This window comes from Petaurus breviceps, unplaced genomic scaffold (genome assembly GCF_028583685.1).
Source record: "Petaurus breviceps papuanus isolate PSGF00001 unplaced genomic scaffold, PetGlider_PUasm1.0 90779, whole genome shotgun sequence".
In the NCBI taxonomy this organism is placed as follows: domain Eukaryota; kingdom Metazoa; phylum Chordata; class Mammalia; order Diprotodontia; family Petauridae; genus Petaurus; species Petaurus breviceps.
The window spans coordinates 3721063-3739728 of NW_027187344.1; the positions used below are offsets into that span (position 1 = coordinate 3721063).

Genomic DNA, 18666 nt, shown 5'->3' on the forward strand with positions numbered 1-18666 from the left:
AAAGTTTTTGTAGCTCTACTAAAGCTGAATTGAGTCTTGCTGGGCCACACCTATCCAGAGCTGGAATTCTCATAGGATCAGTCAGTGCTAGAAGGGGTCCCATTTTACAAATGAGGAGAAGGAAGTCCGGGGTGACTATGACTTACTCAAGGTCCCATCGGTAGTAAGCACCAGAAGTGGGATTTGAACACAGGTTTTCTAACTTCAGAACCAAAACCTTGCTATATGCCATGTTCTTACACCTCTTCCTTCTCCTGAAATTCCCCCAAATTATGTGTTTATTATTCATGGCCATCACTCTGAAATTCGTTCATTAATTTAATACACATTTGTTACATACCTGTCATGTACTGGGGCTCTAAGCTGTATATTCCAGGAGATAATTAAAAGACGTGATCTCTGCCTTTAAGGAACTTTACATGAGGCTAATACATTCAACAAATGCCTTAAGCATTTTAATTTTTTTGCTTTTTGGAGGGTAGTTGGGGTTAAGTGACTTGCCCAAGGTCACAGGGCTAGTTTTTGTGTTGTGTCTGAGACCGCATTTGAACTCAGGTCTTCCTGACTCCAGGGCCAGTGCTCTATTCACTGTGCCACCTAGTCGCCCCCTTAAGCATATTTTAGCCTCTGCTATTTGGAAGAGGTGTTAGTCCTTCTTGAACACTCCATACACCCCTCTGATGTGAGACTGTGCCGACATCTTTTCAGGGCTGCTCATCTACTTTTGGTGACTTTTACCTGTGTCTCCAAGCAACTGTAGCATGTGCAGTGGTCATATCCTGGTAGAACTGTCTTGGCAAATGGTCTAAACTATGTTGATGGTAGTTGGTGAGTTATTAGGGGGATGTTGACCCCACTCCTGTGAAGACTTGCCCTGGTGACATTGACTCTGAGAATTTCTATCCCCATACTTCTGAGGATGGAGATTGTAAGGTTAAGTCAACAAGCACTTATTAAGTGCCTACTGTATGCCAGGCACTGGGCTGTGCTGGGCCAACCATAAGGAAGAACTCTGCTCCCAGTGATACTGGTTTTACTCTTCTTTGCTCTCTTCAATGGGCTCTGGCTACTGAAGGTCCCTTCTCTGTAGGCATCAATGGTGGTAGTGACAGCTTCCCCTTCTATAGCTCAGAGATTTGCTTCAAACCAACAGTTAACAGTTAAGCCAGAAAATTTGACTGTGAAGTTCTGTTGCTGGGTTATAGCTTTGAAGGAGGGATAAAGAGCAAAAGAGTCATATTGGATCTTCATGAACAGTTGAGATGAGAGCTCAAAGGACAGAGGCTACATGGACATAGATCCATGATGGTAACTGTGGAATTGTCATTGAGGATAACTAGCCTCTGAGCTTGGAGTCAGTCCCTGATGTGATTGGAGAGTCTACTTCTTCTTTTATTTATTATTTTTTAAAAGCAATCGGGGTTAAGTAACTTGCTCAAGGTTACACAGCCAGTTATTTCTAGGTGTGGTGCTAAGTATCTGAGCCCAGATTTGATCCCCAGGTCATCCTGACACTGGGGCCAGTGCTCTTACTCGCTGTGCTACCTGGCCACCCCAAGTCTACTTCTTCTTAAAGCTAGGAAGAATGACACCAAGGAAAGAACCAGTGGCATATTGCTATAACCTTCTCCAAGCAACTCCTGGAACTCTTATGGGCCATATTGCTTTAATCTAACCTCTGTGTTCTTTTTTTCTTTACATTTCATTTTTATTAAAAATTATTTTTATTATCAAATCAAATACCAAAAAAAATGGTCACTGGTTTATGCATAGTAGGATAAAGAGGATCATGAATGAAATGGGAGAGTTATTATGGACAGCTTCCTTTTTTTTTTTTTTAAGATCTTCCTGTAGCTTTCAAAGCTGCTCTGTTTTTCTAGCTTTGTGTGCTAGGCTCTTACTAGAACTGAAGGAAACCATTCTCAGCATTCCCTCATGGTAGACTTGCCAGACTAGAGAGCCTCTTTTTTCCTCTTGTAATTCACACATGAACAGCTTTCTAACTTTAAAGGAAAAAAAAAAAACTTTTCACAGGTTTAAAATGAAAGGTAACTTCTTTGTGGTGTGGTTTCCTGTCCTCATATGGTCCTTGGTCCTTTCTGCTATTCCCATCCTTCCTACCTTGCCACCCACTTGGGAGTAAATTCTGAGATTAAAGAGAGGTTCTCCATGACTCATTCTCATAGGCAGATGGCTGCCACATCTCCCACACTGGTGTCTTCCCCTTGATGACTTGGAATCTTTCCCTAAGGTCCTGGGTACTGTTGCAGTTCACAATTTCCTTTCCAGTTTATTGTAATGAGTGACAACTGTCTAGTCTGATAGAAGCAGTTCTTGGCTGTTGGTTTTTTAGCATGTTTAAATAGTTTAGGACTTTTGTATCCATGTATTTATTTGAAAGGAATGTGGGGGATCTTGCTGACTCAATGTAATTTTGCTGTTAATGGTGGTATTATGGTTGAAATCTACTGTATTAAACCTGGGGAAGGCATCCTTTGAATGAGAACCAGTTCATCTGTGACACAGTACTGAACTTAGCTTTGAGTAAAGAAAGAATAAATAATGCAGTCTATATTTTCACTTCAATGCCGATTAGTGTTTGAAAGAATGCATCTACTTACTGTGATATTACTTCCTGGTTTATTTGAATCCAAAGCTATCTTAAATGATACTTGCAGGAACTAAATTTCAATTCTCTTTTTTCTATCTTAGTTTCTATGCCTGAAAAACATTCGGACATTCTTGAAAGTCTGCCATGATAAGTTTGGGTTACGGAGCAGTGAGCTGTTCGATCCTTTTGACCTGTTTGATGTCCGAGATTTTGGGAAGGTAAGTTTTGTTTTTATCCATGGTTGGCAGCTCTTCTGGCTCATGACAGGCTGATGGCTGTCACAGAATCACACAAGGTGAACTGAATAAACACAGCAAGTTTGGGCAACTCTAAAACAAAGACATGGTTTGGGCAACTCTAAAACAAAAGCATGGCCTGTTTTCCCCATGCCTCAGGTGTTTGACAGGTGTAGACCAGGTTATGTTACAGAGTAATTCAGAGGTCAAATTGTACACATACTAGTGGAAATAAGAAAGCACTTTTTAATTCAGAGACTATAAGAAGACTTGATTGTGGTGATGAAGAGAGAAGAAAGAGCCCCCAAAACAATACATAAGAAGACTGTGATGATATCAACAAATTCACCATGGAGAGGCAACAAAACTCTGGTTAATTATATTGGTTAATGTTAATACTTTACTGTCTAAGTTATAGGATACATTCTTCCTTCCTGTTAATTAGTAATCTAATTTTATTTTTAGGTAATATAATCCATAAAGTGGTCATGTGTTTATTGGGAAGTATCTGGTATCAAAACAACATTACCAATATGTTTTTAAAAAGAAAGTACTTTTTAATATAACAATTCAGAGTGAGGCTATTCATATGCATTGATAGGGCTTTGTAAATTTGAGGCTGGGTAGTTGGTGGCTTTGAGTTGAAATTTTGGGTTTTATTGACAGCTGGTGGTGAGTAGGAAAAAAAGGGAGGGGCATTTATTTCAGTCTCACATCTGGCTTCCTTCAAGATTCGGCTCAAACCCCACCTTCTGTGAGAGGCCTTTCCTGGGCCTTCTAGCTGTTTCTCTCTTCCACCCTGAGATTACTTTGCATCTACTCTGTTAATATATTATAGTGCCTTTAAATTTATGAGATGTCTCCCCAATTAGACAGCAAGCTTCAGGATAGGGACTGTATTTCTTTGTATCACTAGTGCTTAGCCCAGATGTGGTATATAGTAAAAACTTACTAAATGCTTGTTGACTGAATAATAGGTTTTCCAAGGTCAACATTACTGAGACATCGTGAGGATAAATTAGAACTTGATGTAGTGTCTCAGTTCTCTTGGAACAGTGACTTCCAGAGTTGTCCTTCAGATGCTTTTGCTGTAGCAGGAGAAGGAAAATGATAGGAGAGAGAAGGCTGATTTGGAGGTTCATAGTGAGTATGAAGCCCCATGTTATGGAAAGGCTTAGGCATCATTGGAAAACATGACATGGTTGATATTGCTCATTTTAAATTGATGGTATCAAGATTGTAATAGCTCTTTGATGGATCCTGGGACTGGAGTCTTCAAGCATAGAACGCGTTTTTATGCTGCCTGTCATTCAGGTATTCGTAAGTCACTTGGTACTCTCCAGAATCTATGTATTTACTTTACATTTTCTTAAGCTCTGAGCCACCTACTCTAAGAAAGCACCCACTTTTCTCATTACCTCAAGAGTGAATTTCCACTGGCTGATGGGAAATATTATAAGATATTTATTGCCTAATTTATTTTTAGACCATTATCAGAGACTAGCCTATTTGAGGGAATATGCTTTATGAATATGTGATTTATGAAATGCAAAAGGATTTTTGTTATTTGCAGCTATGAATGTTGCAAAGCCAGTGTGAAGAGAGAATTCCTATTAGAGTGCTGCTCAGTATCACAGTAGCATAGATATTAGTACAAACCATCCCATACAAGTCTGCTGTGGCCTGCAAGGTCCCTGGCAATGAAGGATCAAGCACTTCAAGGTAGCCTAATTTGTGTTTAAACACTTAGCTCTTGAAAGTTATTTCTTAGATGGAACCAAGCTCTCTCTTCCTTGAATGGATTGGGATTACCTACTGAATAAAATAAAAACTCACCTTGTTATTCAAGGCCCTCCATGATTTGGTTCCAACTTACCTTTTTAAGCTTATCTGCCATGGCTCCATTCACAAATCATATATTTTAGCTGATAGGCTACACACCACACTTCCCTACTGCATCCTGTCTTCACTGACCTCTCTTCTTTGGTGCACATTGGCCTCTGTGCCTGGGATAATCAGCCTCTGCTTTTCTCGTAGTTGGAATCCTTCTTCTTTGAGTCCCAACTCAGGGCTCAGCTTTGCCATAAAACTTTCCCTGATGCCTATGCCCCCATCTTTAAGTGAGGAGACAGCTTGGTGTAGTGGGTGAATATGACCTTAGAAGAAGGACCTGGGTTTGAGTTCTTCTTCTGATACTTGGGCAAGTCAGTTAACCTTTCCATACCTCTGAGGCTCCTTCCAGCTCTAAATCTATAATCTTATACTGTGCCTCTCCTTAAATCTTTCCCATCACTTTGGACATTTCCTAAGCTCTTGCATAAATTTATCTGTCTATTTGTTTTATGACCCCAATAACTTGTGAGCTGTTTGAGAGGAAGGACTGGGTTTATTACATCCTTGTTCCCTCAGTGCTGAGCACAGGACCCTTCCCAGAATTGGTGCTTCATTAGCAAATGCTAGGTGGCAAAGTGTATGAGTGCTGGGTCTCGAGTCAAAAGACTCATCTTCCTAAGTTTAAATCTGGCTCAGATACTTATTAGCTGTGTGACCCTGGACAAGTCACTTAACCCTGTGTGCTTTGGTTTCCTCATCTGTAAAATGAGCTGGAGAAGGAAATGGCAAACGACTCTGGTATCTCTGCCAAGAAAACCCCAAATGGAGTAATGAAGAGTTGGACACGACTGAAATGACTGAACAACAACAACAGTAAATGTTGGTGGAATGGAATGGCTGTGTAGGTGGGAGCCCCTGAGCTCCCTGGCCGACCTCAGGAGGGAGGTGTGAATGTGCTGGGTCCTCATCTGTCCATCTGTTGGGAGCTGCACCAGACTGCATGTTGAATGGAGTCATGCTTCCCCTATTTTCCACAACCGGTTCTCATCATCACAAATAGTCTTGATTTAAAGCAGATTTGGACCTCCCCCCTCAACTTTCCTCTTTGTGGTAGCAAATGGTGAGCCTGTCATGCAATGTCACCAGCAGGAGGTTATGTCTGCTTTGGAGAAAAGACCTTAAAAGAAAAAAAAAAACCCTTATTATTTAGAATAACTATACTGAGAAGACAGAAAACCTCAGCCAAGTACATTTTTTGGCCTGCAGTTAACATTCAGAGTATACAGTATATAATTTCATTTTGTTTTGAATTTGCTGCAGCCAAATGTAATGATGTAAGATGTACATAAATATGGATTAAAGTCTCATCCTATGACCAGCCAACTGTGTGGCTAAGAGGTTTGCAAATGTTAGTTACTCATTTTCAATAATTTGCAATTATTTGGTTCTGGCATCAGAGAGGATTTCAGTGTAGCCTGAATGAGCCCCACCCTCTGTGGTTGATGGTTGATGCGTATCTCATTGGCACTCTTGTTCCCAAGATGTCCTGGTGGGAAGGAAGACTGCTACAAATGCTGGCAGGCTTCTGTTTGTCCCAGGGAAGGGATTGATAGATGGGTTTTGACAAGATTCTAACATAATGGGATTCTAAGGCCAGAAGAGACTTAATGAGTCATGTCATCCACCCATTCCTCCCACCTCTGGTTGGACTGTACCAGAATTGTCCCAGATAGCACATGGGATCATAAATTCAGAACTGAAAGGGACCATCTAGCTTATTCCCTATGTTTTTATAAATGAGGACCAAGGAGGCTAAGTGCTTTGTCCAAGGATAGTAAATAACAGACAGAATTTGAGTCTAACTCTTCTGATTTTGAATCCAGTGCTCTTTCACTGGATTTAGAGTTGGAGGAGACCTTAGAGATGATTGATTGTGATTCCTACTTCTCTCCTTTTTGCAGGTGAGGAAACTGAGGCCCAGAGGAGAAAAATGATTTGTCTAAGACAATATAAATAACAGACTTGGGATTTGAACCTGGGTTACCTGGTATTGAATCTAGTCGTCTTTGCTGTTGAGGCAGCAAGGTGGCACAGTGGGAAGAGCTCTAGGCCTGGAGTCAGGGTACTGTCCAGCCTTGAACACTTACTAGCTATGACCCTGGGCAAATTACTTAACTTCTGTTTACCTCGGTTTCCTCATCTGAAAAATGGGGATAATAATAGCACTTACCTCCCAGGGCCGTTGTGAGGATCAAATGAAATATTTGTAGAGTTTGGCACAGGGTCTAGACCATAGTAACATAAGCGTTAGCGATGGTGATGATGGTGATGTTGACATTCCCTTGTGCACCTTTAAAAACCCAGTTCTCCAATTTGACTTGGTTATAAAATTCTATTGCACTAACTTTTTCAACAAGGAAGTTCTCTTGTATTTTTAGCCTAAATATCTCCTGTTTTAATCTCTCTTCCTGCATAATTTCAGATGTATGTGAAATCTCTGCTGCAAATCTAAGAGTTAACTTGGCATAATGGGGGAAAATACCCCCCTTGGATTTAGAGTCAGAGGTCCTGGGTGTGAAGCCCAGATCTGACACTTAGTTAACTAACTCTTACTTAACCTTACTTAGCCTCTCTTGTCCTTTCTTGTCCTCTATTTCCTTCCTTCCTTTTTTTTTTTTTAACTTTTAGAGGCCAATTGGGGTTAAGTAACTTGCCCAAGTTTACATGGCTAGTTTTTGTGTGAGTGTGTGTGTGGGTTTTAAGTGTCTGAGGCCGGAACCAAATTCAGGTCCTCCTGACTCTGGGGCCAGCGCATTACTCACTGTGCCACCTAGCCTCCCCTCCTTCTTTCCTTCTAAGATGAAGAGATTGCACTAGGTGATCTTGAAGGGCGCTTCCAGCTATAGGACCTATGATCCTAAGAGTTAATGGATAACAACATGGCGGTGAATGTGGGGCCCTGCTCTGGTACCATCAGAAGAAATAAAAACTGAAATATACCTCCACCTGTCACTAGACTCCTGGCAGTAGGCGGCTCCCAAATCCAACTCTCTGTCTTTTTGATGTTTGTTTGGTCAGGTTTCTTTATGTTTTTCAATTTGTGGTTAGCACTTCCAAGTAGAATTTGAAAAAAGGCCAATTCTGAGGCTTGGGGTATGTGTGGTGTGGAGGGGGGGGAGTAGGGAATGGAGAGAATCACTCTGTGGCTCCCCTTCAATGGGGAAGTCATTGTTGAGTTCTTAGGCGGTATTGTTGTTAGTGCCTCTTGGCTTCTTTGGAAGAAGATCCTATTTGAAAGCCAAAAACCAGGAAAAATAAAATTATGATCTTCACATGCTGGCTGTATTTAACTACTTCCATGTAATGCATAAGTTCGAGACCATGGAAGAACAGGGGTAGATACTGAGATTCCTGGTTAGTCTATAAGCCTCCTTTTCACCTCCATCCCACAATAAGGGGAAGGTTCAGGTCAGTTCTTTACCTTCGTAGACTCCCACCTGGTTAAGGACAAGAAGCCAGCAAGTTGGCCCAATCTTTAAAAACCCTATTAACTTCATCTGTCTCTTGATGAGGTGCACCTTTGAGGTAAGTGCTTTTCTTATGAGTAAGAGAAGAAAATTATTATTAATTTAAGACATCTGGGTTCTCCTAGATTTAGAACTGAGACTGTACAGGTTATTGAATCCATCTTCACCTTACCCTCTCCACTTCACAGATGAGATAACCAAGGCCTACTGAGATTAAGTGGTTTGGTAAGGCCACAAGACTAGTATGTGGCCAACTTTAAATCCAACATGCCTTCCACTGTACCAAGCTTCCTCATCTTCTGGTTCTGTCCCTAACTCACTGCGTGATCTCTGGCTAGTCACTTGCTCTTTGGGCCTTGGTTGGACTAGTTGACCTCTATGGTCCCTTTTAGCTCTGAGAGTCTAAAATTCTAAGGGAATCAACTCAGAACTGAATCAGGTCTAGAAAAGAAGACTGGAAAGAAAATGTAATAATTCCATGCAGATTTTTTTCTTCAGATTTTAAAATTATCTTTTAAAGGGGGGGGGGAGAGAGAAGATTTAAGTACTTGGGAATATTCTCTCCTCCTCCCCATCCCTCCCCCCACTCTTCCCTTTTCATTTGGGTGGCTCTGTAAGTGTGTTAGAACAGGTGCTCAAGTTGCAAACAGATGTTTCAGCTAAGGCATTTATCGGAACAGGAAACTCCGTTACTGGCCTTCCTGAAAGCAGAAGTCTCAGACGTCAGAGGCCTCTGTAGAGTATTTTGGCATATATATACCAGACAGGCTCCCTATTGAATGGCCAGGGGCTTCTTTTTTTTTTTTTTTTTTTTTTTTGTCCTTTAAGATTTGTGAGATCTGGGTCCAACATAGTAAATGAAAACAGCACCCAGGAGTGGGGTTTGCCTGGGCATTGAGAGACAGGTGGACAGTGGAAAGAGAAGACTGGCTCCATTGTGAGGTCTCTGTCGCATAGGTAGCTAAGGCAAAGAGCCAGTCTCCTTTTGGAAACCTGGCTGGATGGACAACAGAATTCTCTCAGACTCCTGCTTTCACCGAGTAGGCAGCCCCATTCTTGGTGTCTGTGACACCTGCCTTCTCTGGGCTGCTGGGGCAAAGGTGGGGTGACAGCTCCTTCCTTGTAGGGGCAGGAATTTTTTTTTCTCATTTAATATTTTACTTTATTTTCCAATTACATGGAAAAACAATTTTAACATTTTTTTTCTTCAGATTTTGAGTTCTAATTTCTCTTCCTCTCCTCATTGAAAAGGCAAGCAATTTGACATAGGTTATACATGTGTAGTCATGTAAGACACATTTCCATGTAAGTCATTCTGTGAAAGAAAACACAGACAAAAAAACCCCAAGAAAAATAAAGAAAAAGTGTCTTTGATCTGCAATCATTCAGTTCTCTCTCTGGAGATGGACAACAGCTTTCATCACAAATCCTACAGAATTGTCTTGGATTATTGTATTGTGTTGATGAGAATAGCTAAATTATTCACAGTAGATCATCATACAATACTGCTGTTACTTTTTACAATGTTCTCCTGGTTCTACTCACTTCCCTTTGCATCAGTTCATGTAAGTCTGTCCATGTTTTTCTGAGAGTATCCTGCTCATCATTTCTCAAAGCACAATAGTATTCCAATCCAATCATATACAACAACTTGTTTAGCCATTCCCCATTTGATGGATATCCCCTCAATTTCTATCTCTTTGCTACCACTAAAAGAACTGCTATAAATATTTTTGTATGCATAGGTCTTTTTTTTTTTTTTAATCTCTTTGGTATAGAGATCTAGTAGTGGTATTGCTTGGTCAAAGAGTATGCATGGTTTTATAATCCTTTGGGCATAGTACCAAATTGTTTTCCAGAATGGTTAAATCAGTATACAACTTCATCAATAGTACATTAGTGGGGTGTTTAGGTGGCGCAGTGAGTAAGAGCACAGGCCCCGGCGTCAGGAGGACCCGGGAACAGTTCGGCCTCAGATACTTAACACCCACACAAAAAAATAACTGGCCGTGTAACCTTGGGCAAGTTATTTAACCCCAATTGCTTTAAAAAGGAAATAGTACATTAGTGTTTAGATTTTCCCATATCCCTTCCAGTATTTGTCTTTTTCCTGTTCTGATATATTAGCCCATCTGACAGATGTGAGGTAGTAGTTTTGAGTTGTTTTAATTTGCATTTCTCTCATCAATAGTGATTTAGAGCATTTTTTATATGACTATAGACAGAGTCTTTGACCATTTCTCAATTGATAAATGGCTCTTATTTCTACAAATTTGACTCCTTTTTCTATATGTTTGAGAATTGTTTATCAGATAAACTGTAAAAAAAATTCTTTTCACAGAAATGATTACCAATGGTTTCCCTCCATCCTATTTCCCCCGTTTATCCTACTCTGTCTCTATTTCCTTTATCCATTCTCAAAAGTATTTTGCTTCTGACTTCTATGTCCTTTAAACTGCCCTCCCTTTTATCAGCTTCCTGCCCTCTCTCCCTCTCCCTCCCATCTCCCACCTTCTCTTATCCCCTTCTCTTCCTATTCTCCTGTATGGTAACATTGATTTCTATACCCCACTGAGTGTGTATATTATTCAGTCTTTGAGCCAGTTCTGATGAGAGTAAGGTTTATATGCTCCCCTCACCTCTTCCCTCATTTCTTTCTCTACTGTAAAATCTCTTTCAAGCTTCTTTTATGTCAGATAATTTATCCCATTCTATCTCTCCCTTTCCTCTTCTCTCAGCACGTTCTTCTTTTTTATCCCTTAATTTAATTAGATACTCATACCTTCACAATTCAACTCACACCTCTGCTTCCTGTCTATGTATGCTCCTTCTAAGTGCCCTAACAATGAGAAAGTTTTTAGGATTTGTAATTATCATTTTCCTATGTGGGATTACAAACAATTTAACCTTATCAGATTGCTTATGATTTCTCTTTCCTGTTTACCTTTTTATGCTTCTCTTGAGTCCTGTATTTGAAAGTCAAATGTTCTATTCAGCTCAGGTGTTTTCATCAGAAATGCTTGAGAGTTCTCTATTTCATGATATCCACTCCCCCCTCCCCCTCCCCCCCTCCCCCCCCCCCCCCCCCCTCCCTCCCTCACAAGGATTGCACTCAGTTTTGCTGGGTAGGTGATTCTTGGTTGTAATCCTAGCTTTTTTGTCCTCTAGAACATCATATTCCAAGCCCTCAGATCTTTAATGTAGAAGCTGCTAAATTTTCTTCCCTTGACTGTGGCTCCACAATATTTGAATTGTTTCTTTTTGGCTGCTTGCAGTATTTTCACCTTGATCTGGGAGGTCTGGAATTTGGCTACAATGTTCCTGGGAGTTTTCATTTTGAGATCTCTTTCGGGAGGTGGTCAGTAAATTCTTCCAATTTCTAGTTTACTCTCTGGTTGTAGAATATCAGGGCAGTTTTTTCTTGGTAATTTCTTTTTTTTTTTTCAGTCAAAGTAAAACAAAGTTTATTAGAGATTCGCCATAATGGGTACATAGACTCTTTGTTTATTTTTAGTTTACAACATTCATTTCCACAAGATTTTGAGTTACAAATTTTCTCCTCATCTTTCCCCTACCCACCACCCCAAAACAGCGATCCCACTGAATACCCCCTCCCCCAATCTGTTCTCTCCTATATCCTCCCCCATTATCCTCCCCCATATCCCTCCATACCCCAGTGCCTGTATATCTTATTTTCCAGTTGTATGTAAAAAAATAAATAATTTTTTTAAAACATTTGACTTTAAAACTTTGAATTCCAGATTCTTTCACTTCTTCCCTTGTCACCCAACCTTACTGGGAAGATAAGCAATTCAATATAGATTGTACATGTGTAGTTATGCAAAACATTTCCATAGTGGGTATATTTTTTTTCCTCCATCCCATCCCGCCCCCCATTTGTTCTATTTTCTACTTTGACCCTGTCCCTTTTCAAAAAGTGTGTGCTTCTAACTGCCCTCCTCCCCAATCTGCCCTCCCATCTATCATCCCCCCTCTTATCCCCTTCCCCCCTATTTTTCCTGTAGGGTAAGATACCCAATTTAGTGTGTATGTTATTCTCTCCTTAAGCAAAATTCAGTGAGAGTAAGGTAGACCCATTTCCTGTTCTTCCCCTCCATTGTAACAGTTTTCCCTTGCCTCTTTTATATGAGATAATTTACCGTATTCTGTCTCTACATATCTCCTTTCATTATATTCCTCTCTCACCTCTTAATTTTATTTCTTTTTAGATATCATCCCATCCTATTCAGTTGATCCTATGCCCTCTGTCTATGTGTACCTATACACACACACACACACACACACACACACACATATATATACACACACTCACATATGCATTCATATGCATATGTACCCTCCTATATAGACATATATAGGTATGTATACATATATATTTATATTTACTTCAACTGTGCTAATACTGAGAAAAGTTTCATAAATTACAATTGTCATTTTTCCATGTAGGAATGTAAATAGTTCAACTTTGATAAATTCCTTATGATTTCTTTTCCCTGTTTACATTCTCATGCTTCTCTTGCTTCTTGTATTTGAATGTCAAATTTTCTATTCATCTCTGGTTTTTTTTTCATCAAGAATGCTTGAAAGTCCTCTATTCCATAGAATGACCATATTTCCCCCTAAAACATTATATTCAGTTTTGCTAGGTAGATGATTCTTGGTTTTAATCCTAGCTCCTTTGACCTCCAGAACATCATATTTTAAGCCCTTCAATACCTTAATGTAGAAGCTGCTAAATCTTATGTTATCCTGATTGTGTTTCCACATAGTAAAATTGTTTCTTCTTAGCTGCTGGTAATATTTTCTTCTTGACCTTGGACCTCCGGAATATGGCTGTAATATTCCTGGGAGTTTTCATTTTGTGATCTCTTTAAGGAGGTGATCGGTGAATTCTTTCAATTTCTATTTTATTCTCTGGTTCTAGAATATCAGGGCACTTTTTATTGGTAATTTCTTGAAAGATGATGTCTAGGCTCTTTTTTTTTCTTTTTGGAGGGGGGGGGAGGTCAAGTGACTTGCCCAAGGTAATACGGCTAGTAAGTGTCAAGTGTCTGAAGTTGGATTTGAACTCAGGTCCTCCTGACTCCAGGGCCGGTGCTCTATTCACTGCACCACCTAGCTGCCCTGGATTTCTCTCTCTCTCTTTTTTATCATGACTTTCAGGTTGTGTACTAATTCTTAAATTATCTCTCGTGGATCTATTTTCCAGGTCAGTTATTTTTCTAATGAGATATTTCACAGTTTCTTCTTTTTTTCATTCTTTTGATTTTGTTTGATTGTTTCTCAATGTCTCATATAGTCATTAGCTTCCACTTGCCCAATTCTAACTTTTTATCTTTTTCCATTTTGTCAATTCTGCTTTTCAAGGCATTCTTCTCTTCATTGGATTTTTGTGCCTCTTTTACCATTTGGCCTGTTTTGTTTTTCAAAGTGTTATTTTCTTCAGTATTTTTTTTTTTGTGCCTCTTTTTCCAAGCTGTTGACTTTTTTCATGATTTTCTTGTGCCACTTTTATTTTTCTTCCCAAGTTTTCCTCTACCTCTTTTACTTGATTTTTAATATCCTTTTTGAGCTCTTCCATTCATATTTTGAGGCTTTGAATGCAGGAATTTTGACTTTGTTATCTTCTTCTGAGTGTGTGGTTTGATCTTCCTTGTCACCATAGTAACTTTTTATGGTCAGAATTATTTTCTGTTGTTTGCTCATTTTCCAGCCTATTTGTTGACGTTTAACTCTATGCTAAAATGGGGCTCTGCTTCCAAGGTGGAGTATACACTGTCCCAAGCTTCAGGTTTTTTGTGTAGCTGTTTTCAGAGGTAATGCTGGGGACCTGTAAGGTTTTGGCTCTTCCAAGGTAGCCTTATCTAGGGACAGGTGTGTTTACTACCGTGTTTCCCTGATAATAAGACCTATCCCGAAAATAAGCCCTCCCCTTACTGTGTAAGATTCCTCTAAAATAAGCCCTCCCCCGAAAATAAGCCCTATTGAGATTGCTACTGTAGTGAAGGTGATCCCCTGTGCTACACGCTACATTACGGTACCCTCTGTATGCACCGTTCCCCCCCCCCCCCGGTGAAATGCACACCGCGCTCCGAGCTGCATCCAATCAGAGCTGCAGCAGTGAGCGCGTCACCCTGTTCTTCCCCAGTGATTTGCTTGCTGGCGCCATTGAGAGCAGTGCCGCGGAGGAGAGCTGAGGCAGGACAACATAAGCCCTCCCCTGAAAATAAGCCCTCTGGTGTTTTTCTTTCCAAAAAAATTAATAAGACAGTGTCTTATTATCGGGGAAACACGGTACTCTCCTGCATTTTGCACTGATTGGTGAGCAACAACAAGCACTCTTTTCAACCCTGGAACTGGGACCAGGCTTCCTGTTTCTTTATGGCCACAAGCTCTGCTGTGCCAGTGCTCCTTCTTGCACTGGGACTAAGACCCAGGACTGCAACCCAGATCCAAGTACAGGCAGTACCACAGAGTCCTGTCCCTGAACTCTGCAAAGGGACCCCTGTAAACTCCTTCTGACCCATTGTCCAATCCTCTTACCGACTGCATGCCAAGAGGTCTGGAAACTGCCACTGTTGCCGTTGATTCAGTCTCCCCAGAGCCTGCTTCTGGTTTGCTGGGGTGCTGTCTTTGCTGGAGCAGCATGCACTGGACTATGCCCCTCTCTCACCTGGTGCACCAGACTTTTCCTGCTGATCTTCTAAGTTGACTTGGGCTAGAAAATTGTTTCCCTCCATCTTTTTTATGGATTCTGCCACTCTAGAATTTGTTTAGACCCATATTTGGAAGGGTTTGGGGGAGAGATCGGGTGAAGCCCGATGGGCAAACATTATTGATATTCATTTCTCATAGGAAAAGTTCTCTGAGATATTTGAAAAGCTAAAAATAGCAGCCCAGGGGCGGCTAGATGGCGCGGTGAATAGAGCGCCAGTCCTGAAGTTAGGAGGACCTGAGTTCAAATCCGGCATCAGACACTTAACGCTTACTAGCCGTGTGACCTTGGGCAAGTGGCTTAACCCCAATTGCCCTCCAAAAAGCAAAAAAAAAAAAAAAATAGCAGCCTACTGCTTGGTGATGAAAAAAGAAAAGAGAAAATACATCCCAAACCACTGAGTATTAACATATGTAGTCACTAAAAGGTGTCATTAAGGGAAGGGACTATCAGTTGTCCCTTGTGGTCCTTCAGATTCTTCACCTCCTCCAGTAACATATTTCATGTTTCTGCTTTCCGTAGGCATTCTACTCCTGAAAGATCTTTTGGAATTCTCATGTTTTGCTTCTTTGACCAAAGTACTTAATTCTCCCCCTGCCTTAGGAAGATTTTAACCAAGAAGGCAATGGTGACAGAGTTGATTGCTCTTAGGATGATGCTATGCGTTATTGAGAGAGAGAGAGTGTGTGTGTGTCTATCAGGATGTTTTGAATTCCTCTTCACTTCAGTAACTGTTGAACACCTACTATGTGTATTAAGATCATAGAATCATATGTTAACTTCTGTGCAAGGAAGGCCTGAAAGGAAGTGAATGAAAAAGATACGGTCTTTGCCTTCAGGGCATACACTCAATCATCTCTTTCCTGTGTAGCTTCATTAATTCATTTGAAATTGAACTGTAATTGAACTCTGACAACTGGGCCATCTTTTGTTTTTGTATCCCCAGCACTTAGCCCAGTGCCTGGCACAGATAGTAGGCAATGAATAAATGCTTATTGATTGATAGACTGACCTATGGTAACTTCTCACATTCTGTCATCCCTATATTTGAGTATGAGTATGAAACCAGCACTCCCCCTAAATCATATTTTTGGGATTATCTCTGGATTTGAATTATTTCTACCTTTCTTTCCCTGCCATCCAATGTTAGATGTCAGGAAAATGATTATGACACTAAGACTTGTGTACTTCCTGATTTCTGGACAACAGTAGTTACTTCCCTGTGGAGAAGGGAGGCCTTGTTGGCATGGACTCTCTGGAAATGTTAATCCAGCTCTTTCATACTGGCAAGGCAGTGAGGTGTTGATTCGTTGTCCAGACTATAGAGATAGTGGGTCTCTGCTGAGCTCATTACTACTCTCTGTTCTTGTTCTAGTTCACTGTTGCAGACCTCTTCCCTCTCCCCCCCCCCCCCACCTCCTCTATACTGGAGGAGTTGGATTTGGATAATGTAGAGAGTTCTGAACTGAAAGTTATTACTGGGTTACAGATGCAAAAATCCTTCATAGAGTTGGTGCTTTCCAAGAGGCCCTGGATGGAGACAGTGCTAACCTTTGCTGACTCATGGTTAACTCTTTGGGAGCAACTCTTAGATGATTGGGCGCCATTGTTCTCCAGGCCTCATCTGTTTGATTCATTTGGACCATGGAGTACATCAGTCCAGATAGGATAGGAATGCCTTATAGGATACTTAAATGCTAAATTGTATTTATTTATGCATATATGTTGTCTTCCCCAATAGAATGTAAGCTTCTTGAGGACAGAGATTACAGTATTTAATTTTTTTTTAATTTCCAATGCTTGCCATAATAACTGAAACAAAGGAAGTTTGTAATGAATGCTTTTGATGGATTGATGGAACCTATTGATTTAGACAGATGGTAGGGAAGGCCATTCATTACACAATATGCTTTTATATGCTATAATTGGAACTCTGCTGACTAGATTAGCATGGCCCCAACACAGAGATAACTCCGAGAATTCATAAAACTCTCCACAGTTTTGACTTCACATTGTCTTGTGATTTTTTTCTTTTTGCCTTTTTAGAGGGCAATTGGGGTTAAGTAACTTGCCCAAGGTTACACGGCTAGTTTTTTTTTTGTGTGTGTGGGTGTTAAGTGTCTGAGGCAGAACTGAACTCGGGTCCTCCTGACTCCAGGGCCGGCGCTCTACTCACTGTGCCACCTAGCCGCCTCTGTCTTGTGTTTTATAGTAACATTTGTTTCTTTCTCATCCCTTAACCAGACAGTGAGGTATTTAAACTTTGAATCTCCCCAACTAGGAATATAGACCAACAAGTCAAAACAGATCTCAGAGGTTATTTAATCCAACTTCCTCATATGACAGATGAGGAAACTGAGGCCTGGGGAGGTTGTTACTTGCCCAACATCACACAGGTAAGTGTCAGAAGCAGGTCTTGAACCCAGGCTGTCTGACTTTAAAGCTGCTTCTCTTTCCAGGGAGCTCTATCTTGTTCAAGTTAAATAAACAAACAAAAATCATTTTAAGAAAATTTCTGCACATGTTGGCAGCATTCATTGATTGATGTCCTACAAATTACCCTTGGGTGCTCTGATGAAAGAGTTTTCAGGCAATTTGCAATTGGTGTATTTGCGTCTCCTATCACTAATTCACCCTCAAAAACTCAGTAGTGACTTTTCCTAGGATAGAAAGAGCCAGAAATGTTGGTTCTGGAAGTTTTTCTCCTTGGCAGTCTTCCCCTATATTTTTCCAAGGGGTCACATTAAGGGTATTATATTTCAGATCTAGTAAGGCATGCCCAGGACACTTCCTGAGCTCCCACAGTCTCTCTGGTAAAGAGACCTAAGCTGTCAGAGTTTGAATTATTGTCTGAATGTTTAGTGTGCAAGTAATCAGGGTTTTGTAATAAAATATTGATTGGAGTTTTTCCCCCCTTCCCTGATGATTCATAAATCATTTTTCACTTGCTTTATTGGCCTGTTTCTGGACTCATTTCTCAATTTCAAGGGGTTTGGTGAGTGCGTGATGGGGAGAGAAGGATGGGTAGGAAGGGTTAATGTGTTTGCCTTTGGTCTGGCTGATGCTGTAGGTCTAGTTCAGGGTCTTTACTGTTACAAGTTGATAGGAATAGAATGGTTAATTTCAGTACTACAGCCTTTTGAGAAATCCTTGTGGTGATACTTCCCCCATGTCCTGGGAGAGTTAGAATTAATTTTTAATCCTGGTCAGAAGTTAGGGATTAAGGTAGAACACTTGAGTGCTTACAGTGGCTAGAGGCTATATAGCTTCTTTCTGCTATTTGCTGTGTTTTTTCAGATGTTTGGGAAAAGTGGCATGACATATGTTATAGTAGAAGAGAAATGACTTCTCTCTACCCATTACTAGCAAAGTTGTAGACTGTGTCTTTGGTGGGAATTGCTCTCCATATAGTGGATATTCATCTAACTGAAGTATGCTGCCTTTATTAGTAGGTCAGTTAACAAGCATTTATTAAGTGTGTACTATGTGTCAGGGAGAGTCAGGAGATGGAGTGTTGCCTGGGAGAAACAGTAAGAAGTCCAGTGTTACTGGATGGTAAAATCCCTGAAAGGTTAGAAGGGGCTTGTGGGGTGTTGCAGGTTATAGGGAGTGATCGGAGTTTGAGAAAAGAGAGTTATGTGGTCAGATCTACACTTCAGAGAGATCACTTGGGTAGTTGGAAGACAGATGGCAGTGGGGTGGGACTGGGATGGGTTTGACTTG

At 40.6% G+C, this 18666-nt stretch overlaps 1 protein-coding gene across 1 annotated transcript in view; it reads left to right on the forward strand.

The window, feature by feature from the left end:
- VAV2 (vav guanine nucleotide exchange factor 2) overlaps positions 1–18666 on the forward strand; it is a 469223-nt gene that overhangs the window by 89299 nt on the left and 361258 nt on the right. Inside the window, exon 2 of the mRNA XM_069069239.1 lies at positions 2713–2829. Coding sequence (XP_068925340.1) covers positions 2713–2829 — 117 coding nt within the window. The remainder of the gene's footprint in view (positions 1–2712; positions 2830–18666) is intronic.